Source organism: Arvicola amphibius, chromosome 14 (assembly GCF_903992535.2).
Source record: "Arvicola amphibius chromosome 14, mArvAmp1.2, whole genome shotgun sequence".
NCBI classification, from domain to species: Eukaryota; Metazoa; Chordata; class Mammalia; order Rodentia; family Cricetidae; genus Arvicola; species Arvicola amphibius.
In genome coordinates, this window is record NC_052060.1 from 61160842 (window position 1) to 61178939 (window position 18098).

Genomic DNA, 18098 nt, shown 5'->3' on the forward strand with positions numbered 1-18098 from the left:
AAGTCAATAATTTCCTTACCTCACAGGGTGTTTGGCCAGGCCTTACAGGAAGTGCATACAGCAGGCTATAGCATTACTGTCATTGTTCCTTCATGTGACACGAGGGTTTGTAACAACAGCTGCTTCCAGCCACAGTACTCTTAAACAGCAGGGAGTGTAGAAGCAGAAAAGCTTACAATGGACGTAGTTCACAAATCAGAAGCTCTAGTCAAACAGAGAAAGACCTGTGCACATTTCATGCCCATCAACCCAGCCTAAGGAAGTTGACACAGGGGGATTTTAGGACCTGGAGTTAGAGGGTTGGCATGAATTGGGAGCCATTGAGCTGCTTTGGTTGACACAGATTAAATTCTCTTGGGTGCTTTCACAACACAATTCTAACCTATTAGATGCAGACGCCCTAACCAATGCACAAAACTGCATTAAGTTCACCATTAATTTTATCAATATATTTATATCAATAAAAATTCTAATTAGGGCCGGGCGGTGGTGGCGCACGCCTTTAATCCCAGCACTCAGGAGGCAGAGGCAGGCGGATCTCTGAGTTCGAGGCCAGCCTGGTCTACAAGAGCTAGTTCCAGGACAGGCTCTAGAAACTACAGGGAAACCCTGTCTCGAAAAACCAAAAAAAAAAAGTTCTAATTAGGGCTTTATAATACTCTCAAGTTCCATGTTCATAATGACACTATAAAGTAGATGTTGACCTTAGGAAGAAAGTGACCATAGGAGGTCAAATGTTAGCTCACGAGTGGGGAAGGTGGCTCAGTTGTTAAGTACCTGTGAGCCTGAGTCTGATGCTCAGCTTCAACACAAGAACTCAGGTGCAATGGTCCTAGTACACATTTGTAATCCCATACCATGGGATGAAATCAGGGTGGAGTATCCTGAGTCTGCACGCCAACCTGACTCAGTTGGATACAACTGGATAGCCCTAGGTTCAGTGTCAGAATGTTCCTCAAAAAATTAAAGTGAATTCTTGGCCAGGCTGAGCTAGAATTTGGGGCCCACCTGGGATACACAGGGATATCCTTTGTTGAAATAATTGTTTAAAAAGAGATTTTTTTTTACCTGCTTCAATGCTAATCATAGTGCCCAGAGCTCTGTACGTGTGACAAGGGCAATGTAGTGTGGTGTTAGTTGTGGCCCCAGCATGTGGTTTCATTTATTTAGTTTTTCAGACAGTGACTTTCTATCTTGCTACAAGGTAACGCTGGTTGACCTTGTATTTGCTATGCACATATTGACCTCAAACTTGTAATAACCCTGCCCTTTCTCCTGGATATTGGGCTGAGAGGTGCGCGCCACCAGACCCAGCCTTTTAAAGATAATTTTTAAGTGTCCTTAAGTAAGGCACTCAAAGGTCACAGTTTTCTAATACCCTGAAAAGAAAATTTAAAATAGGTAAAGAAGTGAGTGGGTTTCCTACAGGCGATCTCCAATGATTTTGTTTCTCTACAGGAACTCACGATACAAACAGAGCAGCAGAGGGTCGGGTTCCATTATCCAGGTGTACCACAAAGAGCAGAGCACATCACTCACACAGAGCCCTGGGTCACAAAACTAATACAGCAGGACAGTACCATGAAACCTCTGGATCCTGAGGCGACAGATACTGACATGGGTTGTAATTCACATCGCCTCTGTAGACCGTCTCAAGCATTGTTAACCAAAAACCAATTAGAATACTAAAAATCCCCTCACTGCCTGCGGGACCAACAGGACCGAGGCAGGGGGGATATCCTGTTACTTAGAAGATCTGTGCTATGAACTCTGCATCCTAACCAACATTTGAAGTTTGAAATCTTTCCGATTTAGGATGCTAGTGGATGTGAGGTCATGTTTCCATAAGCCTTTGTCTGATTAAGTCATCTTTAAAGTGGGTGGGTTTGAGGCTTTCGACAGGGGTGCAGTCATGCACCCACATCTCTGATGGAGTCACTCAAGTCTTGCTGTCGTGAAACCCCCTCATGATGTCCCTTCTAGTGTCAGTCAGCCTGCCTACCCCTGCACCTGACAAAAATTAATGCTTTCAACCTGATACTCTTCTAATTTCCAAATTCTAATGTAAGTGAGATTATATCATATATAGTCCATTGAGTCTAGTTTCTTCAATTTAGTGAAGTATGTTTGTAATTTATCCATGATGTATGAGTGGATAATTTTATAGCTAAATGATAATGTGTTAGCTGGGAAAAGGAGGCAACATAGTTCCCTCAGTCCCTATAGGTTGAAGGGTATTGGGGCTGTTTGTGCTATTAGCAATCATCAGTAATGTTATTATTCATTCATGTATAGTTTTGTTTAACTATTAAAGCTTTCAGTTGATACTGGAATGAAGGTATTAGATGATCTGTTAAGTGACAGCCTTCCAAGTTGACTTCAACTCAACAGTGTAGAAGACTTCTATTGTCTGGGGACATTAGTCCTCTTGTCTATTGTTTGAGTCTTTCAAAATCACTTGTGGTAGCATTTCTTTGTCCTTGACATTGTGATTTCAGAATGATTGGTCATCCTAACATCTATTGATAAACCTAGTTACTATGTGATATGTGAATGCCATCTTTGATTTCAGAATGATTGATCATCATAACGTCTATTGATAAACCTAGTCAGTTACCATATGATGTGTGACTACCATCAGATTTCTGGATGATTGATTTCAGAGTGACTGATTGGTCATCCTAATGTCTACTGATAAAACTAAGTACTACCTATACATGAGTTCCGGATGATTGATTTCAGAGTGATTGATTGGTCATCCTAATGTCTACTGATGAAGCTAAGTACTACCTACACATGAGTGCCATGTTAATAAGTCTCTACTCTAATATTTTATCCATTTCTTGGCTGGGTTGTGTTTTTATTGAGGCTTTAAAATTTTTATTTTATGTTTTTAAAGATTGAGTTTTCTATACATTTTTAATTGAAATACAATTACATCACTTTCCTTTGCCTTTATCCTCCCAGACCTTTAAGGTTTCCTTCCCCAACTCCTTAAAGACTTTCGCTCTTAAATCAACAGCCTCTTTTTCTTTCATTATAGTTGTTACATACATAAATATGTACAAACATGTAAATATAATCTGCTTAACCCATTTTTGTTGCTTGTGTGAACATGGTATCAGGGCTGCTCACTCTGCATTGGGTAACCAAAACCCTGGGGCTTATTCCTGAAAGAGACTATTCTCTCTCTCCCAGGAGTAATTAGTTTCCCGTATTTCTTTGTCCACTGTGAGACGCCACAGAATCATCTCTTCCATGTTACCATGTCCATCGCTATTGCCATTGCTCCAGCCTTGTTGATGCAGACAAGGACAGGACAAACTGTTTCAAAACAGACTTCCTGGTGTTCTGTCCTTTCTTCTACAATGCTCTCTGGGTCACATATGCAGAATCTGTGGTGTAGATGTATCTGTTGTCGCTGGACTAGTTCTGTTGTTCTCTGCATTCAGCCCCATTGAGGTTTTCTGTGATCATCTCTATTTGCTGTAAAGAGAGGCTGCTTTGGTGAGGACTGGAAGCTACAATCCCCTGTGAGGTAAAGATAAGAGTAACAGTGTAGTAAAGAAATACACTGGTCCGAATTTATGCATGGTGTGTGTGTGTGTGTGTGTGTGTGTGTGTGTGTGTGTGTGTGCGCGTGAGAGAGAGAGAGAGAGAGAGAGAGAGGAAGTTAAACTACTAGAGTTGACAATGCTCTACCAAAAAGCCACAGACTAACAAAACCCCAGTATCAGGCATGAAAAACGTCTGTTTGAATACTTAGTCGGGTAGTTCAAGCGACTTCCAAAATAACGTAGACTGTCTTTTCCCCTTGTTTGTCTTTCAGGGGTTGAGGAGGGCCCCCTATTGCTGAAGACACAGGACTTGCATGCCTTTAGCTGAATCTGACCTGAAAGCCTTCTTCCTGTTCCTGCAGTCTTGCTTTTATAGCGAAAGCTAAAAAAAAAAAAAAAAAAAAAAAAAAAAAAAAAAAAAAAAAGAAATACTATGTAAACTGCCAAGGGAGGGAAGGAACCAATATTCCAGCTGTGATACCTATGAACCATAGCAGTGACCAGCATGGCAAGATATCTCTCAAAGAACAAAATGTGGTACATGATGGTGGTAACTAGCAGCTGTCTAATTGGACTTGTGACCTTCTCAATAGGAGGTAAATAATTCCTGGTGCTGGAAACCTAGCCTACCACCCAGAGCTAGTGAGGTCACATAACTTACATAAGACTACACTTCTGCCACATTACTAAGCCTGCATTATTTCTACTGAGTTCTGAAGGGTTTTTTTGGTTTGGTTTGGTTTGGTTTGGTTTAGTTTGGTTTGTTTGGGGGGGGGGGTTGTTTGTTTGGTTGGTTTGGGGGTCTTTTTTTGAGACAGGATTTCTCTTTGTACTTTTGGAGCCTGTCCTGGAATTTGCTCTGTAGACCAGGTTCACCTCAACTCACAGAGATCCACCTGCCTCTGCCTCCTGTGTGCTAGGATTAAAAGCATAAGTCACCACCACCTGGCCTGAAGGTTTCTTATGTGACTTTTTATTTTAACATTTGTGAATACAAGTCCTGATATTTGTGATTTCTCTGACATTTGTCTGACATTGTGATTTACCAATGTTATCTCTCCTATGTGGTTTGGATTTTTAATCTAATTGAGTCCTTTCCAAAACAAGTTTTATTAATTGTGATGGAATCTAGATTAACAATATCTCTCAGGTGGATTATGAGATCTCTTTGCCCATCGCAAAGACATAGTGATCTCCCTTGCTTTCTTCCTAGTAAGTTCTGTCAGAATTCGAGTCAGAATTCAATGGTGAATGCTCACTTTTGTTATAAAGTGGAATGTGAGTGGGTTTGGCGTAGACCCCAGTAACTGATCACAGGAGATGGGAAGCATTTAGCCTTTGGTCATCACATCCTGGGGAAGGGTCCTTTATTCATAGAAGCCATCAACTCCAGAAAGCTCTGTTCCATTTTCTGAAATTTTATTTTCTTTACTTAAGTACTGAATTCTTTCAATGATTTATCTATATGAAAATACAAAATTTATTGTAGTGGTTGTTTTGTGGTAGTGGTGGTCATGGTGGTGGTCATGGTGGTGGTGGTCATGGTGGTGGTGGTGGTCTTGGTGGTATAGGGGATCACATTGTATAAATTTTTCATTCAGATAATCTACAGTCTGGTCACATAATTTTTTTCTCAGTATTGGATTTGTTATTAAATATTTATTCAAAGGCTTTCAGGCCCGTGTTCATGACTAGCATCTTATGTCATTTGTTGTGATGTTTGTATGAAAACATTTTCATATAATGAGTTAGAGAGTGGTCCTCTGGGCTTTCAGAAAGAATTTCTGTGAGTTATGTATTACTTCTTTTGAAAAACTGAATATATATATATATATATATATACTCAAAATTATTTAAGAGGAAATTTGATTTCTTACATTTGAAATCTGTTAAATATGCAGATTTCTATGTCCTCCTTGTTTTTCAAGAAGTCCTTTGATCTGGCCCATGAAGCCCATCAGCATCTCTTTTCTCAGAAGCAAACTTTCTTGGGACAGCGGTGCTGGTCTCCTTCGTGGTTAGTGGTCATAGTCTGACTGTCTTCCTCTTTATTCTCTGCCAGTCTAGTCGAGAATGATTTATCTCAGTGATCTTTTAAAGGATCAACTTTTGTTCCATTTAGTTTCTGCTGATTGTCCATTTAAATTTTATTTATTAGTTCTCCTTATTATTTTCATTATTAAATCTATTTTGACTGAAAGTGTGTCTTTTTTGTTGTTGTTGTTGTTGTTGTTGCTTTAATTTGCAATTCACCACACTCATAGTGGATCTTGTGCTTGTGGGATGGTGTTCCACCATCATTGGCTTACATAGTTTCAGACAAACAATCAGAAGTTTTTCCTATTTCTGTATTCTTACAAAAAGGCACGATAGATGCTGGGCGGTGGTGGTGCACACCTTTAATCCCAGAACTCGGGAGGCAGAGGCAGACAGATCTCTATGAGTTCGAGGCCAGCCTGTTCTACAAGAGCTAGTTCCAGGACAGGTTCCAAAACTACAGAGAAACCCTGTCTCAAAAAACCCAAACAAAAACAAAAACCAAAAAGGTACAATCTTATCTTTTCTCAGCTTTGAAGAATTCCTCCCAGTGACTTTATTACACAACACTTAATAAAAAAAATATGCATGACCTGTTGATTTCTCAAACTTTTTGCCTGTGTAGGTTCATTCCCTTAGAACTTATGAGAATCCCTTCCCTAGGTAGATACAAACAATACCTCCTTCTTCCTAAAGGTCTCAATAATAACCCAAAGTAAGATTCCATCGATGTGGATTATGGTCTCCCTACAGCTGCACAGATGGAGCCTCCTCCCTTGTTTAACCTCCTCAGCTTATCAGCACAGCATTTCCCAAGTCCTGAAGGCCAAGAAAAAAAAGGAGAATATCAACTTATGAATGACTGGAATGGACAAAGGGTCTCAGTCTTCACTTCCTTAAGTGGATGCCAGCAGTCATTGGGCTTCATGATGAGCTCTTACAAACAGACATTGCTGATTTGATGGCCACATCAGACAGAATAACCTTCATGTTACCCATGCTGCCTGATTCCTCATTCCTCTCCTCAACAAGGCAGTGAGGCTTCCATAGAGTAGAGTTAGCCTCCAGAAAGACAACTGTGTTTGCCAAGGGATTCTAACCTGATGCTTTCTGTTGTCTAAGGTATGAAAGACTTGGATTTCGGATTTCAGGTTTTGATCATTCATGGAGGGGTAAATATTAAGATCATATCCTTGATCATTGGTCCTAAACACAGTAAGGAATGGAAATCCAGAAGTAGAATTTTAAAATTAGAATATTTAAATATATTAAGCACTCCTTTTCTTACAGATCTAATACTTCTCCCAGCTGGAATGCGAATTAGTTTTGCAGAGTTTAAGTCCCTCTAGCCTATGATTTCTACTTACAGCTTGAGATTCACTCATGTCCATTTTCATGAAGCTTATCTCCAGACTTAATCCAATTTCCAGTGTCTTTCTCAGGATAATTTCTTCTCACGATGATGACGAATAGCACCCTGCATTTATGTCAAAGGCAGCACTTACTGGACTCTATTAAAATGACCTTCTGTATCCTTTGTTTTCACAATGAACTGTGCACTTCCTGAAGTAAAAGACTCTTGTCTACCTCCCAGATGTCGGGGTGCAATCACCGTAGTCTGAAAGAACGCATGGTGGAACCATAAGCAGCAAATGCCAATCTGGAAGGAAAGGAAAGTAATGGCTGTGCCCTGAGATTTCCCTCGCCACTGTCTGGTAGACTATGAAAATGTCAAAGAAAAAAAAACTGAAAAAGTTGAGCTTTTTATTTACTGGTTGTTTTATTTGCTTCTGAACCCTGTTAGAATCATCTCGGGGGGTAACTTCCATAATTTCATCTTTCCTAATAACCCTTCTCTTATTGCACCTTCAAATTCCATTATTTCTGTGCTCAAACAACACTTCCCAGAATTGCATTAACTGATATATTTTTAGTACATTCTCATAAAGATTTTCACTTCAAAAAGAATGTTCTCTTTGAATTCATTTTTTTTTTCTGAGACCCACTTGTATTATTCGGAAGGATTAATGACCTCAGCAACTTCATAAATTACACCATGAGAACTTTTCTATCTCCTACTGTCTTTGAGAATTATATAGAAAGTACAGTGTAGATGTGGAAGCAGATTCCCAAGGTGTAATGAAAACTTTGCCAGAACATTGGCCACCAAGCATGCCAGTGCTTTAATCCAGAATGCCCTGGCTGATTTTCACAATATTTTTAATAACAACGATAACATCTTTTAAAATGAAATAGTAACTGCTCAGGACTTTCTATTTTCTTGTTTTCCCATGAAAACATAATCAATAACTTTGGCCTTAATATGAAAAATGGAAGAGAGACATACATGTATCCCCCAGGAAAGCGAAATAGGCAATGTCTCCTGAGAAAATTGGGAGCATGGAGGAGCAGAATAATAGAATTAGCTTCTCCCCTAGGGCTTATGGCCTCTGGAGCCATAAGTTCTGGGTGCATGGTATGGGTTCCATCTTGTGAAAAAGGACTTCGTTCCTATCAGAAGTGGTTGGTTACTCCATGATGCAACTGTTGCCTAACTTGGCAATTTAGACTCTACTGTGGCTCAAAGGGCACACAGCTATGCAAGACTGGTGACTTCTTTTCCAAGATCACAAACAGCAAAGCACCTCGCAGCACTATGGGATAGTGTTTTCAGGACAGTTTTCCGTGTCCTATGACTTGAAGACATAACAGCTTCAGCTATGATTCAGATCTGGAGGGAAGCTAAAAGAGTGGCAGAGCCTGTAGTGTTTGATAGTCATTGGGATCTCACTAGCTAACAACAGCAAGTGACATAGTCAATTTCTGGCACTGGATTGCTATTTGTTAGCCAAAGGTTTTTGGTGGGGACCCTATTGCCTGATAAATCATTCTACCAGTCTTATCAGAAAAGCAATGCTTCCAGGCTTGTTTTGCTCAAGGTGCTATTTTTATACTAGAAGATTTTTAGACTATCACGTATGTATGTATACAGATGCAAACTCATAAACACACATACAAAAATGGGGAAGACTACCTAGTCCCTGAGAAGTCACTCCAAGGATGGGTAAGCCTACAGTCCTATTAACAGATGATTGACAAGATGTGTGTGTTTATTTAACTGCTGAGATTACAGGTGAGCAGGGCTGGTCATTGCTGTAGTGTCTCCTGCTCAGCCTCCTAATTCTCACATCTATTAAAAACCCTGATAAGGCAGAAGTCAGTCTTTAAATACTGTAACCTGCCAGTGTGGAAACAATCTCCACATTAAACTCTCTTGCACACCCAATGCTGTGCATTATCATAAGAGATGATGTGTATTTTACCCTCTGTGTGTGCCATACAATGATGTAAATGATTTATTTGTATAACTCGCTCCACAGAATGACCTGAAAAGGCAGGATCCATCGCTGTCCTCAAACACCGCTGATGGGTTAACCAATAGTGAAGAATCCATAGATGAGTTACATAGCTCAGGAATGATGAAGCTGGGATATTGGCCCACATCCCTGACTATACAGCGTGAGATGTTGCCTATAAGAGACACTTCATGACCTCAAATATGAGGTTAGATAACAGGCAGTTGAGAAATAACTATTCCTTTGTGGGCAAATGAACTATTCTAAAGATATTTTACAAATTCATTGAATTCTGGTGACTGGAAGACTAATGATATATCTCTCTGCAAGAAACCCTGAACAAGTGTGATAAGTGTTTCTGAGAAAAAAAAAATTGGAAACTGTTTAAAGTTGTAGCTACTGTTGCACCACAATATTAACTGTGTTTAAAGAGAGATGAATCGGGGGCTCCTAGAAGAGATTTGAGAATTTCTTAGGGGTAAAGCCAGTGGAATAAGAAAGTCATGAGCCACAGTGTGGATGCTGGGAACTAAATCTGGTTCCTGTGCAAGAGCAGCCAGTGCTCTTAACCAAAAAATCATCTCTCCTGTCCTTTATCTATTTATTTGTTTATTCATTCATTCATTATTTAATTTATCTATTATTTAGACAAGTATGTCCCTACTTGGAAGAGATTATATGCAAGTAAACCTTTCCCCCCCCTACAGTCAGTTCTTATCTTCATCCCACAGTGAGGTGTTTAATATTTTGCTTGTCTTTGTGATCTTATAAAGAACGGACAATAACTCTACAGGATTTGCTCTCAACTGGTCACTTTCTGTCATGTCAGGATGTCAATCAACATGACAGCTCTTTGGAAGATTCTTTTCCTTCTGCTTGACTGTGAAAGTGAAGTGGGGAGTTCTTCAAATGTGGCTTTTTAGTGCACAGGACTTAATTCTCAGTTGTTGTTATAAGTACTGATTGAATAGATATGTGTTAAGTACATGCCACATGGAATGACATGACAGCACACAGAATGAGCAGAACAGAAGCTTCCCTGGTGGGAGGGGAGGCACCATGACCAGGGGACTGGTATTGCACACTACTTGCAGCTAATCTACATAGGAAGTAGAGAAAGACAAGATCTTCTGAGTAAATTGGGAGAGGGTTGAAGGGGAAGGGAGAAGAAGGTAGGGAAGCAGAGAAAAATGTATAGCTCAATAAAATTAATTTAAAAAAAATCAAGTTCCAATAGTCAGGTGGGAATCTCAAGATGCCCCAGTATTATGTTTTCCTCCTGTAAGGCACCTTTATATTGACTGAGCTCTAACTGTAACATCCACTCACTGGCTGCTGTCAGCTCAGACCTCACTCTGTGGCAGGGTGAAGAAAGACCTCAAAGGTGATTCTGTAGACTGTGTCATCCATGCCCATGCCAGGGACACATACACAGTAGGCTTGAATGGCATCTCTGGAGCCAGCTCATGCAATGGTGACATTTCCACACATGGCATCCTATATTTCTTCTCGCTGTTTGTAATACTTACTATGAACCTACTGCTTCTCACATTTCATTGTATTTATTGATCATGGTATGTATTTTTTTAAATAAACTATAAAGTTATCTTCTCCTGGGAGGGAGAAGAGCTCAAGAGATATACCGTTCCATGAGAATTTGCACAGTGATAATGTTCAATGATGGAGTGAGGGATGTTCTTTTCAGCAGTACAGCTGCACAAGCTGCTGTAAGCAAACCGCCACTTACACTCCTATAAACAACCCCACTGAAGGGCACTAGGTTACGCAGAGCATGAAAGCAGAGGAGAGGCTACCAGGAGGGGAAGAAGGAGACATATAGGGATGGCAGAGGGGCAAGTAAGGATAACAGGGTGAATGCGATCAAAATATATCAAATACATGTAAAAAAAAAAAAAGCATGTGGAGGAATCCAATTATCATGTATAATTGATATATGCTAATAAAACCATTAAAATGAAAATCAAAGGTCTGTTGTGTTTATCCCTAACCTTCAACACTTTAAAGGCTAGTGTTCTTATTCCTGCTATGGTTAAGCAGCAAGAACCAAAGAACATGTGTGTATAGACTCCATGTTTAATTGCTTGGTTAATGAGTTGAGTGAACCTGGACCATTCAGGTAGGTGGCAATGTGTGCCTGGTGTGGATGCGGATTCGTCTTCCAAGTTTCAGTTGTTTGGACAGAGTGGCCTTGGGAGATTAGGACAGAAAAGGAGCCATGGGAAAGGGCACTGTGTCCTTGCACAGAGTGATTGACAAGGCTACAGCTTTCATGACAAATACTCACCATGCCTGGATTTCAGCAGTTTGGGTTGTGAAGTTAACTACTACTTTTTAATCTTAACTCCTCAAATAGTTTGTCAGCCAACTAACCAACTCAGAGGTTTAAGTCTCACCTTCTGCAAACCTGATAAATAGAAAAAAAGAGTTGTGTTTATTGAAAATACTCCTTTCTCTTCGAGGCAGTCATGATCATTCGGAGGGCAAACTGTGATGGCAAATACTGCCCTGGGCAAAGCCCACAGGGGGATACATTAATTGACAGGCATTCTCGATTTGAAAGGCTGTAACTGAATTTCCTTAGATTTATTGAAAGTGAATCCCATTAACTTTCTTACTTCTGGATCATTGTGTTTCTGAAAGCATGGCAAAATGACAACAAAGGCAGCCTTGACTTTGGGAAACGCTGTTTAGTAGGAGAACTCCTTGATTGCCAACCTCGTCTGTGGGCACTGAAACGTGAATGCGTTTCATAACCAGCTAAAGGACAGGGAGGGAGGCCTCCCACTTTAGGCACCACAGCTTCTCTGTTGAGACTCTTAACTATCAGGACCCTGGCTGCCCAATGACTCTGCTTTTGTTTGAGTACAAACCCTCTTACTGAAGAAAGAAGTCTTGATTTCCAATCTCACTAACTTGGGAATATTCCTCCATCTGTGATTATGACTTTATATTGTTAATCTACTGTTATTTTTAGCCACACAGAATGTTTTCCCACAGAATAATAAAAAAAATAAGGATAATTTGGTTTGTTTGTATAACCACTTAACTCTTAGCTGAAAGCCATTAAGCTTTCTTCCTGGGATTCACTGAATGATTTGCATATAGCATTTGCAGGGTGACTTGCTTGGGAGCGTTGGCAATTTTGGATGGGGGAGCTTGGCACTGGCTTTATAGGCCTGTGTATTTTCATCGAACCATCTGGCTTGAAACCATGAGTGGAGGGAAGGCTCCCGCAGAGAAAAGTAACGTTACGTTAGGTGAAGTGTCCAGCTGCGATTTTACACTGTACAAATGCGAGTCGGCATACACCGAGCCCCACTGGTGAAATTCCGTCCACACGGCAAGAACGTGGTTCGGGGCCACGCCGTGTGAAGAGCTTGGAGAGTACCAATGATTCAGGAGAACTCGTGCTCACCCCATTCTAGGGCCCCTTGACCTGCTGCTGCTTCCCCTCCCCCACCTTCGGAGTTGTCTGATTGGCAGCATCTGGTAGGAGCTGCTAAGGTTGTTGTTTTCTTTGACGGAAGCCTATGGCAGCAACAATTAAATGTGCCGTATCTTTTCTGTTATTGTTGTTGTAGCAAAACCATTTGAAAATGGACAGTATTTGGACATTTATGGAATCACCAGGGACCAGGCTGGGGAGTACGAGTGCAGCGCCCAGAACGACGTCTCGTTCCCCGACGTGAAGAAAGTCAAGGTGGTCGTGAACTGTAAGTCTCTCCCACTTATCGCCATAGCTGTTGGGGAGTGTCTGAGATGGCTGTGACTGCTTTCCTTCAGGGTGTCCTACCAGTGACTTCACTTGCCTAGGCCAGATATCTGCACAGAAATGGCCTCGGCAGATCCCAGCCATGGTTTGGATGCTGTGCAGACTGCAGTTGTCCAGGGTCGTCTTCATGCCCGTCACTCTAAGTGACCTCACTCTTGTCTCTAAAGCACTGCACACACACACTGTGCCTTCCTCCTGGCTCTCACTTGCTGGACACCAGTCCTGAGCTCCAGGGTCCAGTACTTGGTCTGACCCGGTAGGCACAGGGAGGAAGCCTTTCACACAAAGACAAGACTAGGGTGGTAAGGCTTGGTCAGGTGGATACAGAATTCAATTTTGCTTGGAGATACTGGGGAAACTGACAAATCATTTTCCCACAAATGCTATCGTTGTAAAGGTACACATGAGCTGGATGTACACACAGTCACCAACACTGTGACACCACACGCTTTTTCAAAATGGGAAAATAAAACCAGCAGCTGTAAGTTCTCTTGACCTGTGAGTAAAGCTGTCTTTTCTTATCCACCATATACCCTAGGTCTTTCTTTCAGGTTTGTTTTTAATTATTTAATTTTTCAAAGAAAGTACTTTGAGGATAAGCGCTTCTTAACCAAAATACACAAGGTTTATCTTCTGTTTTCACTCCGTTTATGTGCTTTTTTACATATGACCATTGGTAATGTCTGTGTAGGATTGCCAACCAGATCACATGGAACTGTTCTAAACATATCTATAAACACTAATGCCAACCAGCAGTTACTTTATGTGACCAGGACCCTTTCAGTCTTGTGAAGCCAACGCTAGCTCTCTAAACACTCCTGGCACCGAGCTGCCTGCCAAAGCAGACCACAGTCATTAGCCAGCATTTGTTAGCCATTAATCTACACTCTTTGGGCAAATACCTCACTGAGACTGAGCAAGTGAACACCATGCCTGACCAGCAGGCAGTTTCTGGAGGAAATGTTTAGAATTCTGTGAAGAGAAAAAGCAGAGCCACTCAAGCAGACTTTGAGGAGCTCACAACTTCCAGCACCACCTCATTCCAGCTGAATCAGCATCCCATGGCTGTTGCCATGAAGTTCAGCTTTTTCACAAGTTCCCAGATTCTTGAGACTCTTATTACAGAAGATTCCCACTGATTTTCAGGACTTTTATTGCAGAGAGTTGCTGTTTAATCCCTCCAAAATCCAGGAGTGGAAGACAACAAACCAGACAAGAGATCCTGGTGATTAAGTCATCAGCTGTATTTGCTGATTTGATTATTACAGGTTTGGGATGAAAGAGACAAGAAAGGAGTGAGCGCTAAGAAATGAAAATACAGTCAAACCTGTCAACAAAGAAACGTTGGGCCCTCAGTGCATCCTCTGGTCCACCTGGTCTTTGAAAGGATGTCTCTGATGAGGATGTGGAAGGCCCGTGGCTATGTGGACTAGGGCAATCCCATTGCCCGGGATAATCTCCTCCTTTCTCCTCACACAGTCCTGTCTGTCCCACCTTACCTCCAGTTCACTGTGACTCAACTCTTCTATTCTTCTCTGTTTTTTTCCTAGACAAATAGAAACTTTAGGCCTAGAGAGAAACTAAACTATGTTACCCTCTGAAAGTCTGTGTGGGGAAAAGGATCCAGTCCATGCAAAAGAGCAGGAGTCATAACTCAGAGCTGAGGCTGTCTGACAGCTTCAAGGGTGCTGGAGAAAGCAGAAACCAAAGTCGATCTCTTCCCCACCACACTATGACAGCAGGAGTATTGACAGTGCCTGTCATTTGCCCTGGTTCTTGTGACCACCACTAATTGGAAGACTGGGTTATTACTAAGCACACAGCGCTTCATGCCACAGTCACAGAACCTGGATTTAGGATACAGATTGATCACAGTTCACCAACAAAACCCTCCCATGCACCAAGAGTCATGTCCTTATTACACTAGACTGCAAGCAGGTCTCCCCTTTACTCCACAGAGACAGCAGCACTGTCTCCAGGTTATATGGTTACAGGAAGTATATTATAAACCAGCATTCTGCCCTTAATGGATAAAGAAGTGACAGGGCCCATGAAAAGTCGTCTTCCTGTGCACAAGATAGAAGTGAGAGAGGCTTGCAAAAATCCACGGGCTGAAGGAAGCTGAGTCAGTGTGTGAGGGATCTCGGGACAGCTGGGACAAAAAAAAAAAAAAAAAAAAAAAAAAAAAAAAAAAAAAAAAAAAAAAAAAAAAAAAAAAACCTTTGATCACATAAAAAAAGTCACATCAGGATGGAAACAGAGAACTGGGAAGGAAGATGAGGAACTAGTTTTTAATTAGTAACAAAAAATCCTTTTAAAATAGCTAATTTAACATTGATATAGAAGTGTACCTTTTACTAAAGAAATACTTTATTCCTTTCACCTTGGAGCACAACTGACAAGATTCTTTTTAACGTATAATTTTTATTGATTTACAAAGCAATTAAATACAAAGTAAACTAAATTTCCGTGTGACTTGTTCGTGCATCCTTGGTTTTGGTGACCCTGATCAGCCCCTCAGCGTCATCCCATCTCCCATTCCTTAAAGCGTCATTTTCCTCTAACGCTTTTTACCAACTTCTGATAATCCAGTAAAACACACAAATATAAAGAGCTGAAGCTAGGATCCATGGATATGAGAGAATATGGGACACTTATTTTCTGCTTTCAGCATTTACCTAATAAGGCATTTTATCTTATCACTTAAAAATAAAATCCCATTGTGTATCTGAGCTACATTTTCATAATCCACTCATGGGTCAATAGACCTTGAGGCTGACTCCATGTCCTTGCTGTTATGAACAGAGAAGCAGTGAACATGGATTAGTAAGTGTCTCACATTAGACAAAGAATACTTGGGTATGGGCCAAGGTGTGGGGTGGCTGGGTCACAAGGTCAACCTGTCTTTAGCTTTGGAGGGGCTTCTGCACTGAATCCCACAGCAGGGACAGGAAACAGTTTACACTCACAGGAGTGTGGATAAGGGATCCTCTTTCCTGTATCCTTGCTGCCTTTGTGAAGTTTGATCTTTTAGGTCTCTCTAATCATAGTTTCAGTCGCTCAGATGTTTGCAAATGTCCCATGATCAAGGTGCTTCACCTTGGTTTGGTTGAATTTCACTATTTTCCAAGCCAGCATTGCACAGATCTGTGTACCGTCTGAGGCGCAGGTGTGCGCAGTATCATATGTGCACTGTGTCTCTTGGTTGTGATAAAGCTCCAAGGTAGTAATCTTGTGAAATTTTCCCTTCCAATGCCAAGACCCAAAAGCTGCCTGTGGATTTTACTGAGCTGACTTCACACAGGAAAGCAGCCAATGCCGCCCATTTCACAAAATCACAGACCCAGCAGGGCTGTATGGCAGGCAGACATAGAAACACAAACTCCCAATAAGAGGCAGATGCCCCTAGAAGCATGGGCAGCAGGTGCCCTCTCATGCATGATTGTTCACACACGTTGGCCATGCGGGAGGAGTCCTGTATCACACGTTAAGCACATGCACATGCGGTGACACCCTGCACACACACATACTGCACTTGTGCACTGAATACCACTGGGGAGGCAGAGAGAGTGGAGACACTGTTAACCTAGGAGTAGATGGTGAGTTTCTATGTGGACAGGTTTGTTTTCTTATTGGCATTTGTACTCCATTCTCACTGACAGCTTAGCAAGTTCCAGGCCTGTGTTACTGATTATGAAGAAGAAGGCTGATTGAATTTCAGAAAGTCCATGGGTTGACCTGAAGGAGGAACATAACCAGGGAAACTCTGGCCAGGAGAAGAGAAAACAGAATGTGGAAAACAGCAGAGTGGACCCTCTAAATAGAGATGAGTCAAGGCAGATATTGCAATGGAAGTTGGTGAAAAATAGATGGGTCTCAGATCTCAGGGTGTAGAAGGCCAAAACCTGCTATTCACTGGCCATGCTGGTACTGAGTGGCAAGGGCAGAGACGGCCAAATCTCTGTCCTTCTGGAGGGGATCTTCTAGTGGAGATGGTCTTGGAAATGTAGCCCTCACAGTCCAGTAGAGTTCATGGAATTTTATTACGATTCAACATTATCAGATAAATTGCCTTCCCATGACCAGCTGACCTCCGACCCTGTAGGAAAGCTTTATATTACCTATCTAAGCTTCAAATTCCATTTTTAGAAAATCAAGGACATGTATTTTATATGTATTGTAATAAGTAGTTCATGTTTTATACATATAAAACTTATAAGAAAAAATATGTACATATAAAATTATGTGCATATTTTGTAAATAAGAGTTTGTCTATAGGTAGGTGACAGTTGTTTAGCTTGGTCTGTTCATGGAACTCCTAGCAGTAGGGTCAGGATCTATCCCTGGTGCATCTACCCCTATGGGCGGGATGCCTTCCTCAACCTTGATGCAGTGGGGAAGAATTTGGTCCTGCCTCAACTTGATAATGCCATGCTTTGTTGACTCCCATGGAGGGTTACCCTTTCTGAAAGACAGAGAAGGAATGGATGTGGGGGTAGAAAGGAGGTGGGAGAAGGGAACAGGAGAAGAGGAGGGAGGCGAAATTGTGGTTGGTGTGTAAAATAAATTAAAACTTAATTTTAAAAAAGGAAAATGTGGGTTTGATTGTAGAGCCAGGCATGGTGGTCCATGCTCTTTGATCCCAGCATGGGGGAGGTAGAAGCAGGTGGTTGTCTGTGAGTTCAAGTCTATCCTGGTCTACAGATTGAGTTCCAAGACAGCCAGGCCTACACAGAGGAAACTTGTCTAAAAAAAGAAAGAAAAAGAAGGAAGGAATAAAGAAAGAAAGGGCTGAAAAAAGGAAGGAAGGAAGGAAGAAAGGAAGGAAGGAAGGAAGGAAAGAAAGAAAGAAAGACTGTTTGTTTGACTGTATAAAGTGAGGTCTATGTGAACAGGAATCTCACTTTGCGCAGCACAGAACCAACAAAAGACCCTGCACAGAGCTGCTGAGTGACTGTGTTATTAGTCTAGATTCTCCCAGTCCAATCATCCTACCAACAAAAGAGAATTGTCAGGCTTTCCCAGAACCTTTTACATAGGTAGCATATGGACCAAGTATTTATTTCGTTATTTTATTTACTTTTTATTTCTCTCTCCTACATTATTGCATCTTGACCACTATTTCCCCTCCCTCTGCTTCTTCCTATTCCTGCCCCACCCCAGACCCACTCCTCTGTTTCCCTTCAGAAAGGAGCAGCTCCCAACACAGCATGACAAGTTATACCAAGTCTAGGCACAAACCCTCATGTCAAGTCCCAGTGAGACAGCACAGTGAAAGGAAAAGGGCCCCAAGAGCAGGTGAAAGAGTCAGAGACAATCCCACTCGAAGGGTTGGGTGTCCCACAAGAACACCAA

General features: G+C 41.5%; 1 protein-coding gene across 1 annotated transcript in view; it reads left to right on the forward strand.

Annotated features, from left to right (window-relative positions):
* Positions 1-18098, forward strand: part of Negr1 (neuronal growth regulator 1) — a 674664-nt gene that overhangs the window by 453499 nt on the left and 203067 nt on the right. Inside the window, exon 4 of the mRNA XM_038311658.1 lies at positions 12553-12684. Coding sequence (XP_038167586.1) covers positions 12553-12684 — 132 coding nt within the window. The remainder of the gene's footprint in view (positions 1-12552; positions 12685-18098) is intronic.